This window comes from Rhinichthys klamathensis, unplaced genomic scaffold (assembly GCF_029890125.1).
Source record: "Rhinichthys klamathensis goyatoka isolate OS25496 unplaced genomic scaffold, OSU_Roscu_1.1 h1tg000781l_1, whole genome shotgun sequence".
NCBI classification, from domain to species: domain Eukaryota; kingdom Metazoa; phylum Chordata; class Actinopteri; order Cypriniformes; family Leuciscidae; genus Rhinichthys; species Rhinichthys klamathensis.
Window position 1 is genome coordinate 1,496,756 of NW_026607178.1, and position 12,619 is coordinate 1,509,374.

The following is a 12,619-nucleotide window of genomic DNA, read 5'->3' on the forward strand; positions in this document are numbered from 1 at the left end:
CACTTTTATCAGCATCTTACCATAAAGCAATGTAAAATTAGCAAGCCATCAGTTTAAATAACTCTCATATGACATTTATATGACACATCATCGCACCCTCATATTCCACTCAAAGTAGCAATATGCAATATGCTGATGAAACTGTGGTTTTGCGCAACAAGCACCCCTCCCCCTCAGTAAGAGCTGCAAGCAAGATTATGCTTCATATATTTAAGTCATTGTGAAGCTATTGATTATAACTAAAACAAATGTGCACATCTTCCATTGACGATACTTTCTCATAAACCAACACAGCTAGTTATTTAAGCTGAAAATGGAATAATGTAGCTTTAAAGATGCAAAGTTAGAGTATGTGGAAGCCTGGTGCAATCTGATCACATGTTTACTAGACTTCCTCTTTATCTCTTTGTGTGATTTTGATATATGCTAAAGACCACAGGGTTTATTCTGTCATTTCTGATCTGACTTTAATCAGTTAAAATGCCCTTAAAAGGAATTAGTTTGAGTCTGTCTTCGAACGAAACTCGCTGTAGTCCAATAGGCGTGCGAATTTGTGCTTCTTTAAGACAGCGACTGCAGGGCCTCTTCCTGTGGTTTGCACCATGTGGCCTAAAAAGTGTTAAAAGGCGACAACTTCTTTCTCTTTTCTCTGTTGTTTCCGGGATCAAGTAGGCAGAGAACTGGTAAGTCACTGCTCTTCGGTTTATTCTAAAATATTGGATAAATATACAGTTTATTTGTTTTTACAAACTTGGGTTCAATTATATAAGATGGTAAACTGCTCGACGTGATTGTGAATAGAGTTAAGTGAATTTGTTACAACTTAAATAAAAAAATGAAATAAAAAAATACACACCCATTTTTTTTTTATCTTTGTACACATTTATTTTTACAAGTAGATTTAAAAAGCAATACCTTTTCAAAGGTTTCGACTTCACATTAAATTCTTAATACGCTGCAAAACTGGATGTATTATTCATGATACTGTTTTTAGATTAGTTCATTTCACATGTAATATTGCATTTTTTACCTGCTATAGCACTATATATAGGCAATAAAAATCATTCTAAACTCTTTTATGGTTTACAGTGACTCACTATGAATTATGAAGTTGATGCAGCTGAACATCCAACCATGTTTAAACATGATTTGACTTATTTAAATACATTCATTTGATTTCATTTCTTACAGGTTTAACAAATAGCTGTAAAATGAACATTTGGAGCACATGGAGATAAGAGGAAGCATGCAATGTAACGATTGGACCACAAAGAGACGAGGCGGGAACTTCAGAGGTACAGTGCAGTCACTCATAAAGTAGACAGCACTACTAAAGGTCTTTACACGCTGTAGTGTTTCCTACTTTATGGATGAGTGTACTGTTGGCTGCGATGGAGCACCAAAGATGCTGAATATGAATGTCCCATCTATGAAATATTTATGAAGAATGTATTTCATGGCTGATTGTAATGCGACTGTTTTTTTTTTTTTAAGTGTTCATCTGTATGTATGCACATTAAATTTGTATATTGAATAAATTATGAAATGGGGAAATTAAGTAACTGCAAATATGTGTGAAAAACAGAGTGCAGAGTTGTTAAAATAACACATAGACAAATGACATCAAAAATAGCTTAATTCATATAAAGAAGACACACTTACTTATAAAGTAAAAAAACGATAATTATTAAACTGCCATTATCAGTTATTTAAGGCTATAATACACTAGCTGCTTCCAAAAGCTCTTGTATTATACAGAAATTAATTCCCTTTAATGTACGTACTTGAGCTAAAGTTAGTGAATATGTAGAGAGAAGGTCGAGTGCAATAAGGGTATAAGGGCAATAAGTATAGTGTCATGTACAGTACATTAAAGGAAAACAGACACTTTATATAAAAAATGACCAGAAAAGCAAAGAGCAAGAATGGAGTTGGAGCTGAATTCAGTAAAGTGGGTTATAGTCACAATCTGAGGTCACTCTTCTGTTCTTGATTTATGATTGCTCATTTCATTTAATCCCAAGGCAGTGGTTGCAAGAAGTTTGATGGCACAAGACCTCGATAACCATGTAGATCCCCCTGGATCAATAAAACATTCATTCTTTAACTCATGATCTTTACAAAAAAAATGCATGCATGGTATAGACAGAGTTGTAATACTTACATAATAAAATCCATCACTGTCCATTTCCCCAAAAACATATATAATGTCTCCAGCACGAAAGGGAAGCTCATCCTAAAGAAGAAAACAACCAAATCACACAGATTTAAAATTAAATTTGATATTTTGAGATTCATTTAAGTGCTATTCAATTAAATAAGTTATCAATAAATAGGATGTTGCTACAATGTTTAATTTATGTCTTGATTATCATTTGATAAATAAATAGTCACACTTTAGATTATGGTCCAATTCTCACTATTAAATAACTATTAACTATGACTTTTGCCCCAATAAACTCCTAATTACTGCTTTTTGTAGAATATGATTAATATGTGCTTTATAAACAGCCAATATCCTATAATAAGAATAAGCAACTAGAGAACTGGACCCTAAACTAAAGTTTTACCATAAATAATATTCCAGACTTGTTATATTGATATAATATTTTATTATAATTAAAAAAAAAATCAAATGATCGCAATAATATATAATTATTATTTAATAATAGTTCAAATATTTTAATATAAAGACTTATTAGTTTAATAATAATTTCAAAACTATTAACTATTTATTTTATTATTCATTTATATTATTAAAATGTTTTATAAATGTAATTTTTTTTAATAAATCACACGCGCGAACATGCATGTGCACACACACACACACACACACACACAGTCTCCATGTTTTATGGGGACTTGTAGACATAATAATTTTCATACTGTACAAACTGTATAATCTATCCCTTAAACCTACCCATCACAGAAAACTTTCTGCATTTTTACTTTTTTCAAATTTCACTTTCATATTTATAAGCTGTGGGGACCAAAAAATGGCTCCACAAGGACATGGATTTCGGATATTGCCATCTTTGTGGGGACATTTCCCCCAATAATGTTTACCGGAACCACACACACACACACACACACACACACACATAGCTGTAAAATAAATATTTGGAGCACATGGAGATATGTAAAAAATATATATTTTATAATATTTCAGCCCGATCTCACGGCAATTCGTACAAATTTTACGAGGTGGCTAATTCGTACTAATTCATACGACCTCACTCGTACAAATTTGTACGATTTTTGCTAATTCGTACATATTTTACGAGTTACCAAATTCGTATGAATTCGTACGAATTACCTACCCCTGACCCCGCCCCTAAACCTACCCATCACGTGGGTTTAGACAAATCGTACGAATTCGTACGAGTGAGGTCGTATGAATTAGTACGAATTAGCCACGTTTTAATCACTCGTACGAATTCGTAGGAATTGGTCGTGAGATAGCGTTGAATATTTTTTAATCACCTCAATGTCCAAGTTTGGAGAACTTTCCCAAGGGTCATAATCAAAAATGGCCACCATCCTGTGGACCTTCCCACCATCTGCCACACTAGAAGTATCACTGGGTGCTATATTAATAGTACAAAGAAGCCTGTAATCAATCAATAAGTCCATAATAGTTTAATACTTTTAATAATGTATTAATGTTGTGGATGGTTTTCATCAAATAAAAAAAAAAGACAGAAAATACTTGCCTATAGAAGGCGTCTCCTCTGGTAAAAACCCCTGCTGGAACAGGTGACATTTAAGCTCTCCGTCTTCCACAGGAATCTCAGATACCATGTTGCTCGGCACAAAACCAAAGCGACCACCAGTCTCCCCACTATAGAAGCCATCAGCGTCTTTATCCCCATATACCTACAAGAGAACATATCCCACTAACTCTGAGGCTTCCCAACACAGCATGAGTGAAGCAGAACAGAAATGATCGGAAGATGATGCATTGCGGCTGATTGTGAATTAAGATAAAGGAACAACTGAGAAGAAGAAAACATCATCTTTACTTTAATGATCTGTCCTTGTTGAAAAGGCAGTTCTTCCTCCATTGTTTCAGGGTTTGGTGACATCACCGCAGGGTTGTATGAGAACAGAGCCACAAAGAGGCGCACATTCGGCTCATACATTTCCCTCTCTGATTCCCACTTCTCTATATCTTCTAGTGAAGCAACCCTAAGACCATCTGGATATAGATAGACATCCAGCCCAATCATTGCAGTCTTCTTCCTCTATCCCTGTGCTGTGAATGTCCGTCTGATGTCCCCTCAGTAGGTAGACAGGTGGTTAGCCAAGCCCCATATGCTCCCTAGCTTTAGCATTAAGAGAGGGAGTCAAGATAATCTGCCTGAGACTAATCCTCTTGGAGGAAATGGATCAGTTTAACCTGAAACGTCTCCAAATGCAAATCTGACATGACCATTTTTCAAAGATAGTCTACAGAATTATTTAGTGAATGAACAAATTTCACATCATGGTGAGAAAGGAAAAGGAAAAGGAATAACACTCTGCCAGTGGATTTGGCCCAGTCCTGCTGTGCACAGCCCTGCCGATTAGCTGAGCCATCCGTTCTGAACTGTGCCAAGTAGAGCTAGCTGTTAACCGCATTATCGCCAAGGAAGCAACCCAGCATGTCCTTTTCACCTTTCAGGACAATCCTTTGTAAACAAAAAAGGTTTGCATGGGCTTACCTAAGGAGAACCAAAAAATATTGTTTTTTGACCATTTTCTTGACCCTTCCATATTCTATTAGATTCTATTCTGGAATTTCCTGTTTGCAGTGACCATATTCCGACTTCCATATTCTATTCTATTCTATTCTATTCTATTCTATTCTATTCTATTCTATTCTATTCTATTCTATTCTATTCTATTCTATTCTATTCTTTCCTATTTGTAATTACCATGATCCTCACACTTCCATACTCTATTCTATTCTATTCTGGAATGTACTATTTGTAATTACCATTTCACTGACACTTCCATATTCTATTCTATTCTATTCTATTCTGGAATTTCCTGTGATACTTTCAAATTACCTACTTAATGTAAAAAAAAAATAATTCATAGAGAGAATATTAAAGATAAGTTAAAGTTTGTGACCAATTCCCCATATGACAACTAGCCCCAGTCTCCCCTATTTAAAGGGATACTCCACACAAAAATGAAAATTCTGTCATCATTTACTCACCCTCAAGTTGTTGCAAACCTGTTTGAGTTTCTTTCTTCTGCTGAACATAAAGGAAGATATTTTGAAGAACGATTGGAACCAAAGAGTTGTTTGGCACCATTGACTTCCTTTGCAGAAAAAAAAAATACTATGGACGTCAATGGTGCCAAAGTTCCAATCGTTCTTCAAAATATCTTCCTTTGTGTTCAGCAGAAGAAAGAAACTCATACAGGTTTGCAACAACTTGAGGGTGAGTAAATGATGACAGAATTTTCATTTTTGGGTGGAGTATCCCTTTAAGGGATACACACTGCACCATTCTTGTAAAATGACCCATATGAAAAGACCAAGTTGTTTGTCTGTTCCATCTGTCTAATAACCTATAACCTTTCTTAGCATGGACAAAACATGAGACACACTATCCTAAATGTTACCATAATTGTGTCATCCCCAAAATCCTCCACTCCAAACAAGAGGGGTGCTAGAATTGGTAATAGTGGGTGACTCATTCTCCCATATTGCATTTGTTCTTAGAAGACCTCTAATGTGCCATCATCATCACTGCTGATATGTGGCCTCTTGACTCCCATATAAGGACTATTACATCATGAGTGAGGCACCCATATGGCAAGCCATTTTAACATTTACTCTTTTAAAACTAAACTTTAAAACAACCAAACGTATTTGGGGAAAATCTATCTATATATCTGTCTGTCTATATATATATATATAGGCCTATATATATATATATATATATATATATATATATATATATATATATCTGTCTGTCTGTAAGATTTTTAATGTTTTTAAAAGAAGTCTCTTATGCTCACCAAAGCTGCATTTATTTGATTAAAAAAAAGTAATATTGTTAAATATGATGACAATTTAAAATAACTGTTTTCTTTTTTAATATATTTTTAAAAATATATACAGTATATATTCCTGTGATGCAAAGCTGAATTTTCAGCATCATTACTCCAGTCTTCAGTGTCACATGACCCTTCAGAAATGCTCAAAAAACATTCATTGTTATTATCAATGTTGAAAACAGTTGTGGACAATATTTTCCACAGGATTCTTTGGTGAATATAAAGTTATATTTCATTTATTTGAAATATAATCTTTTGTAACATTATAAATGTCTTTACTGTAACTTTTGATCAATTTAATGGATCCTTGCTGAATAAAAGTATTGATTTTAATACTTAAAATAGTATTTTAAAATATATTAAATAGAAAACAGTTATTTTAAATTGAATTAATATTTCACAATATTACTGTTTTTTTTTAATACAAAAATAAATAAATGCAGCCTTGGTGAGAATAAGAGACTACTTTTAAAAACATTAAAAATCTTACCGATCCCAAACATTTGAACAGCTGTGTGTGAAGCCAATATTATTTTATATAAAGATACTAGTCACTGTTAGATTGCTTACCAATAATTAAAAATGTTCTAGTAACATAACAGTTGCTAGTTTAAAAAAGAAATATCAATATTTGTTAGTTTTAACAACTGTTAGAAATGTTGTTCCAGCTTGCCATAGCACCCACGTTTATAGAACCCTGACGTAGCGCTTGAGGAGGGGCGAGGGTGGCCCGTCGGCACGAGCACAGATAGCGAGGAACAGCTGCAGACAAGCTCTCGTTCAGTCAATTACACCGCATAGCTCATACAATATTACCAATTCTTCCCCAAAAACAAAATATATCGTCCAAACCATAACCATCCAACATGGTTGACCGCGAGCAGCTGGTTCAAAAAGCCAGGCTGGCTGAACAGGCTGAGAGGTATGATGATATGGCAGCAGCCATGAAATCGGTAAGTCATTCTTTCAATTTATTTCTATAATGTAACATAATATATATAATATAATATGGTGATATAATTGTCGTATTATGCATAGCCTACTATAAGCTCGATGCATTTGGAGGAAAAGGGGTAGGCTAATATGTTGAAAGATCACATGTGAAGTGACAGTAAAATTTTGCATGTAACGAAATGCATTAATATGGTGTCGTATAATATTTTGGGGGGTGTTGATCTATGATAAATCAGAGCTGTATTATTGAGAGTGCAGTGGATCGGGTGTAGACTGTCTGGATCTTGGGCGGTGCCTCCGGTCTTACCCGAACCCACACTCAAATGAATGAGACGACACATGACAAATGTATAAAGATCTGTTTCAACAGCTTTCAGAGTTAATGGAAAAAAAATCCCTATTTTGCACCACTTTATTCTTTTTTAAATCGTTGCTCTTCGTAACATACTGCATATTCATGGTCATAAACGCAGTGTTGGATAGTATTTGAATTTACACTAGAAATAGGCATTTTGTCATTGTTGTTCATTACTCAAGCGTAGTGCATTGTCATAAATACATTATATATTAATTTTCCATCATCAGCATATATAAATTCAAAATGCCTTTGTTTTTTTCTCACGCATTCTCAAAATTGACTTATGTCTTCCCATATTCATTTTCTACATATAGGAGTTGTTAAGATATTTCCTCTAAACCAACGTTAGAGGCAGCAGCATTCCTTCCAGAATCTTCCATCCTTGTCATATTGCAGTAAGGTCCATGATTCAGTAAGGTCCATGATTCCTTCTTGTTCTAAACCCACAGATTTATATATAAGTCTATTAAAGGAAATGTATCTCTTCAATAGTGTTTATTTCTAGTGAATATAATTTCTGTTGAATGTTTTAACAGTGTTTGAGGGGTGAGCATACAGGGCACCATAATGAAATCATTCAAGGCCTTAGGGCTTCTCGAGGGGGGAGCAAACATCTGCATCTTAAGCTCCAACACTTCTTCACGTCAGCATCCTGACTATATTCCCATCTGAGTGAGGGCATTCAGGAGACTCTAGTCTTACATAGGTTTATGGAGATTGAGGAGGACCCCTCCATTTCTGCTTTGTCAAGTGTTGACATCATGCTTTTTTTCTGGAGGGGTGTCATCTAGCATCTCTTCTCTTATTTCTTGAGTGATTGAATGTTTCCTGCCCATGGCAATACGTTTTTGACTTAATTACAAATGACACGTAGATGTGTCTACTTCAACGCTTTTTACTCTACGACCTCAAAAGGAAGATTTGCATATTGAAACAGTCATAAAACAACTGAAAATAGACTACAGTGCAAAATCTGCATATTTATAAATAATATTAATAATATTTTTACATCAAATAAAGTCTTAATTGAATACCAAAATGTACAATAAGTGTATTGATTGCAAATACCTGCCAGATCAATTTTGCTAAAATGGATATATTTTCTTACCTCCATATTACCCTGATCGAAATCCCAAATGACTGTTAAAAGGGAAGGTTCCCATCCTTGCAAAGATTGTTTTGTACACTGGACAGGAAATTTTAGCTTCATGGATCTGTAGGGGAGATTTAAAAGCAGTTTGACTCTAGTTACTTTGGTCCCATGGATAAAAGCCCATTTAGCCAGCACAGACCTGATGGGAAAGTGCCCACAGGCCTCCATTATCTTGATGCATTCAGGCAAAGAGATGAGCAGCACTAGGCCAAGCTTAAAACTTCACAAATTTTGAGTAAGATCATCCGGCTTATTACTTAAAATTGGTGAACGGCTTCCTTATGTGTAAATATTTGCATCTGATTTCAACATGGCTACCAAGGTAACAAGGTTACTCCGTCACCCACCACAACTACCCGTTACTATCTGTCTTCGAGAGGAATGCCAAATCTGTGTTGCGCCGAACTTGTGTACCCAGACATAAATAGCTTTAAGTTTGTTGTTTCCTTTTTAAATAAAACTCTTTCATATCCTCCTGCCTGTGTTTCGTTATGAGTCTCATCTTCCTGTCCACTGTTCCTGTTTTCTGCTCTGATCTTTTTCTTTGAATTCAATTCTCTTTGTACTCTGAGGGAATAATTTTAGCTGAAATCTAAAATCAGAAACCTTGATCTGAGGCACATGGCCTTTGAAAAGTGTTTAATTGCACATACAGTTCCTTCATCATTACAGAAAACACATGTGATATTATGTTAGTGCACCACAAAGAGGTTCTGACATTGTGACTAGAAGGAGATCTGTAGTTGAAATGAGTGATTTTTGTTAAAATATGGAATCAACCTAGTTTTACATACATAGTATGTTAGTCCCAGTTTGGTTAGAGAAAGGTCAGAGAGAAGGCCACCATAACACATGAACTGCCACACAGAGATCGTGTTAACTTACACTGCAGCTGCCCTGAGGGGTATGTGGGAACATTTCGCCTCCCGCCTCTGCCCCCTATCCTCACCCTGCCCCCACTCTCAGCTGAAGTGATTTCACCTCTAGTGCAGTGTGTAGCGCTAGTGCTCTGTCATCTCGCTAGATAGAGTTGGACTACTGTACAAAATGAGACTATTGCCATGGAAACTGCACTTGGCATATAACTTGAGCTCATGGCTGCACAATGCATTCAGCCAGCTGATGAAGCTCTGTGTGGATATTATCATTATGCAACTGAAAAATTAAGCATTGTACATTCATTTTAATGTTAAAGTCGGCATTAAACTGAAGTTGCGATATACTTTTGTTCCCTATTGCGATGTATATCCGAGTGAAACGGTTTCTCGAATGAGAAAAAGTGTAGGGCAGGACTTGATTTTGTCAAAGGAGAACTGATTGGATCATTGGATGGTTGTGGTTTGCTATTGGTCGGATGGTTTCAGATGGAGCAGCGTTTACTACTGATCACTACTACTGGCCAGCAGCCATATCACCCTGTAGCCCAAGACTGGTTGCCCACTGAAGCTAAGCAGGGCTGAGCCTGGTTAGTACCTGGATGGGAGACCTCCTGAGAAAACCAGGTTGCTGCTGGAAGAGGTGTTAGTGAGGCCAGCAGGGGGTGCTCACCCTGTGGTCTGTGTGGGTCCTAACGCCCCAGTATAGTGACGGGGACACTATACTGTCAAAGAGCACCGTCCTTCGGATGAGACGTTAAACCGAGGCCCTGACTCTCTGTGGTCATTAAAAATCCCATGGCACTTCTCGTAAAGAGTAGGGGTGTAACCCCGGTGCTCTGGCCACATTCCACCCATTGGCCCCTGCCAATCATGGCCTCCTAGTAATCCCCATCCACTGAATTGGCTCTATCACTCTCTCTCTTCTCCAACTATAGCTGGTGTGTGGTGAGCGCACTGGCGCCGTTGTACTGTGGCTGCCGTCGCATCATCCAAGAGGATGATGCACACTGGTGCTGGTTGAGGAGAGAACCCCTGATATGATTGTAAAGCGCTTTGGGTGTACATCCATCCAGTAGTACATATGAAAGCGCTATATAAATGCCTCATTCATTCATTCATCACAGAGCGTACGTCACTGACAAGCTGCGCATAAAAAATAATCGCAGCCTTTGCGATTTCATTAATCGTGCAGTCCTAGGATGCACGGATATATCATTTATAATGAACACTGCAATATTCCACAAAAAATAAGAGATTTCCATTTTGATTTCATGCCGACTTTAATGTAAATCTGCTCAACTTATGAAGAAAGCATATCTGTAATCACATTGTTGGATGTTTTACATCTCTTTTCTCAAACGGCATTCTATTTGCCTCCTTCGTAGGTAACCGAGCTGAACGAGGCCTTGTCCAACGAAGAGAGGAACCTGTTGTCGGTCGCCTACAAGAACGTGGTAGGCGCTCGTCGCTCATCCTGGAGGGTCATCTCCAGCATCGAGCAGAAGACCTCCGCGGATGGCAACGAGAAGAAGATCGAGATGGTGAGGGCCTACCGCGAGAAGATTGAGAAGGAACTGGAGGCCGTGTGCCAGGACGTGCTCAACCTATTGGATAACTTCCTGATCAAGAACTGCAGCGAAACCCAGCACGAGAGCAAGGTCTTCTACCTGAAGATGAAGGGAGACTATTACCGTTACTTGGCCGAGGTGGCCACAGGCGAGAAGCGCTCCACCGTGGTGGAATCCTCCGAGAAGGCCTACAACGAGGCTCACGAGATCAGCAAAGAGCACATGCAGCCCACTCACCCCATCCGGCTGGGATTGGCCCTCAACTACTCCGTCTTCTACTACGAGATCCAGAACGCTCCGGAGCAGGCCTGTCATCTGGCCAAGACAGCCTTCGACGACGCCATCGCTGAGCTCGACACCCTCAATGAGGACTCCTACAAAGACTCAACCCTCATCATGCAGCTCCTCCGAGACAACTTAACACTGTGGACGAGTGACCAGCAAGACGATGAGGCTGGGGAGGGCAACAATTAAAAGTAGACAGCCTCTCTATCTAGATACATAAAAATGGCTGGTGGACTTTGGCAGCAGCTTTTGCCATGGTTTCCTCTGCAGCAGCAGTTCTTTATTTTTCCACGAGTTAAAAGAAAAAAATATCAAGGGTGGTAAAGGGGGGGCTGAAGTCCTAGTTTGAATATATACAGAAATATATATAGTTGAATGGGCCTCCCTCTTCTTGGTTCTCTTTGACATTTGCCAAAACCACTGAAATGTCAGTCAATCAGCCGGAAGCGGTCGTTGTTGGTTGGGAATGGCAGCCTCACACTGGCATATGGACTGATGTATTTCAAAGGGATGCTGCTTATTTATGTTTTGGGTCGTAGAAATGCATTTCAAAAGAGGGTTAGGTGGTGTGCGAAGGAAAATGATAGTATTAAATGGTTCCAGTATTAGTCACAAGTTGATCTGTTCGAATCATCTTGTTTGCACTCGATTGATTGAACTGGAAATTCAATTAGCTATTAGACGGAAGTGCAGCGAATGAAATTGTGTTCTTTGAATGCACCAAAACAGATAAAGTTCAGTCACTGTCACATAATCATCATAATCAGTCTGATACTACTGGAACCATTGACTTTTTTGAAGGACAGTTTGGGGAAAAGGCAGAGACTGATCTGGATTTAAAAAAAAACTAGGAAAAATATTGCAGCTTAAAAGTTTGTGGTTTACTTCTGTGTTTAATTTATTTTTGCACTTGCCAAGTATACTGTTTCGTCAGTGTCAGATAATTACAACGATACTATCAATGATTCAATATTGTGCATGCTGGTGATGTATTTATACAATAGCTTGACTTTATTAACTTATATCTTGGATGTTATGTATTCCTATAATTGAAGAGTAAACTGGCTTTTTATCGTTTATTTATAATTGATCAGTTTTCGTTTTGATTTGCTATTCCAAAATTGTGGTTGTTAACAATAAATCGATCTGTTATGGGCGTTGCCGTTGTGACATGGAATGTTTTTTTCTTTAGCTAGGCTGACTTTTGAAAAACACTACTGATCACTTAAATGTACCGGCGTTTTTCTTGGTAAATTGTAACCATGACATTGTTAAGCAATGTTTTGCTCTCTGAACAATATATGAGTGCTTTTCTTGTCATATTATGCACATTGAACGTGTGGTTTAAACAAGTGAAGTTACTGAATCA

General features: G+C 37.4%; 2 protein-coding genes and 1 pseudogene across 3 annotated transcripts; 2 read left to right on the plus strand and 1 right to left on the minus strand.

Moving 5' to 3' along the window:
- Positions 1 to 1,603: 1,603 nt before the first annotated feature.
- si:ch211-105f12.2 (RIMS-binding protein 2-like) lies at positions 1,604 to 9,420 on the minus strand. Of its 2 annotated transcripts, none has more exons than XM_056243191.1 (5): positions 8,475 to 9,420; positions 3,714 to 3,876; positions 3,484 to 3,587; positions 2,165 to 2,236; positions 1,604 to 2,079 (listed from the first exon to the last, which is right to left on the minus strand). In XM_056243191.1, exons 1-5 carry the CDS (start codon positions 8,685 to 8,687, stop codon positions 2,014 to 2,016), a joined length of 618 nt encoding a protein of 205 aa, XP_056099166.1. In that variant the 5' UTR covers positions 8,688 to 9,420; the 3' UTR covers positions 1,604 to 2,013. The 2 variants fall into 2 exon arrangements, with proteins under 2 accessions (XP_056099166.1, XP_056099167.1); XM_056243192.1 differs by lacking the exon at positions 8,475 to 9,420 and adding an exon at positions 4,023 to 4,637.
- ywhag2 (3-monooxygenase/tryptophan 5-monooxygenase activation protein, gamma polypeptide 2) lies at positions 6,773 to 12,407 on the plus strand. The gene is made up of 2 exons (XM_056243190.1): positions 6,773 to 7,007; positions 10,783 to 12,407. Exons 1-2 carry the CDS (start codon positions 6,921 to 6,923, stop codon positions 11,437 to 11,439), a joined length of 744 nt encoding a protein of 247 aa, XP_056099165.1. The 5' UTR covers positions 6,773 to 6,920; the 3' UTR covers positions 11,440 to 12,407.
- Positions 9,918 to 10,034, plus strand: LOC130077861 (5S ribosomal RNA; annotated as a pseudogene).
- Positions 12,408 to 12,619: the final 212 nt, after the last annotated feature.

Bases quoted from the DNA above. Each gene is read 5' to 3' on its own strand.
- ywhag2 (XM_056243190.1), top strand. From the start codon at position 6,921: ATGGTTGACCGCGAGCAGCTGGTTCAAAAAGCCAGGCTGGCTGAACAG. The intron at 7,008-10,782 runs GTAAGTCATTCT...CCTCCTTCGTAG, and splicing joins TGGCAGCAGCCATGAAATCG to GTAACCGAGCTGAACGAGGC.
- si:ch211-105f12.2 (XM_056243191.1), bottom strand. From the start codon at position 8,687: ATGGAGGCCTGTGGGCACTTTCCCATCAGGTCTGTGCTGGCTAAATGG. The intron at 3,588-3,713 runs GCAAGTATTTTC...CTATTAATATAG, and splicing joins AGAGGAGACGCCTTCTATAG to CACCCAGTGATACTTCTAGT. The intron at 2,080-2,164 runs GTAAGTATTACA...TTATTGATCCAG, and splicing joins ACAGTGATGGATTTTATTAT to GGGGATCTACATGGTTATCG.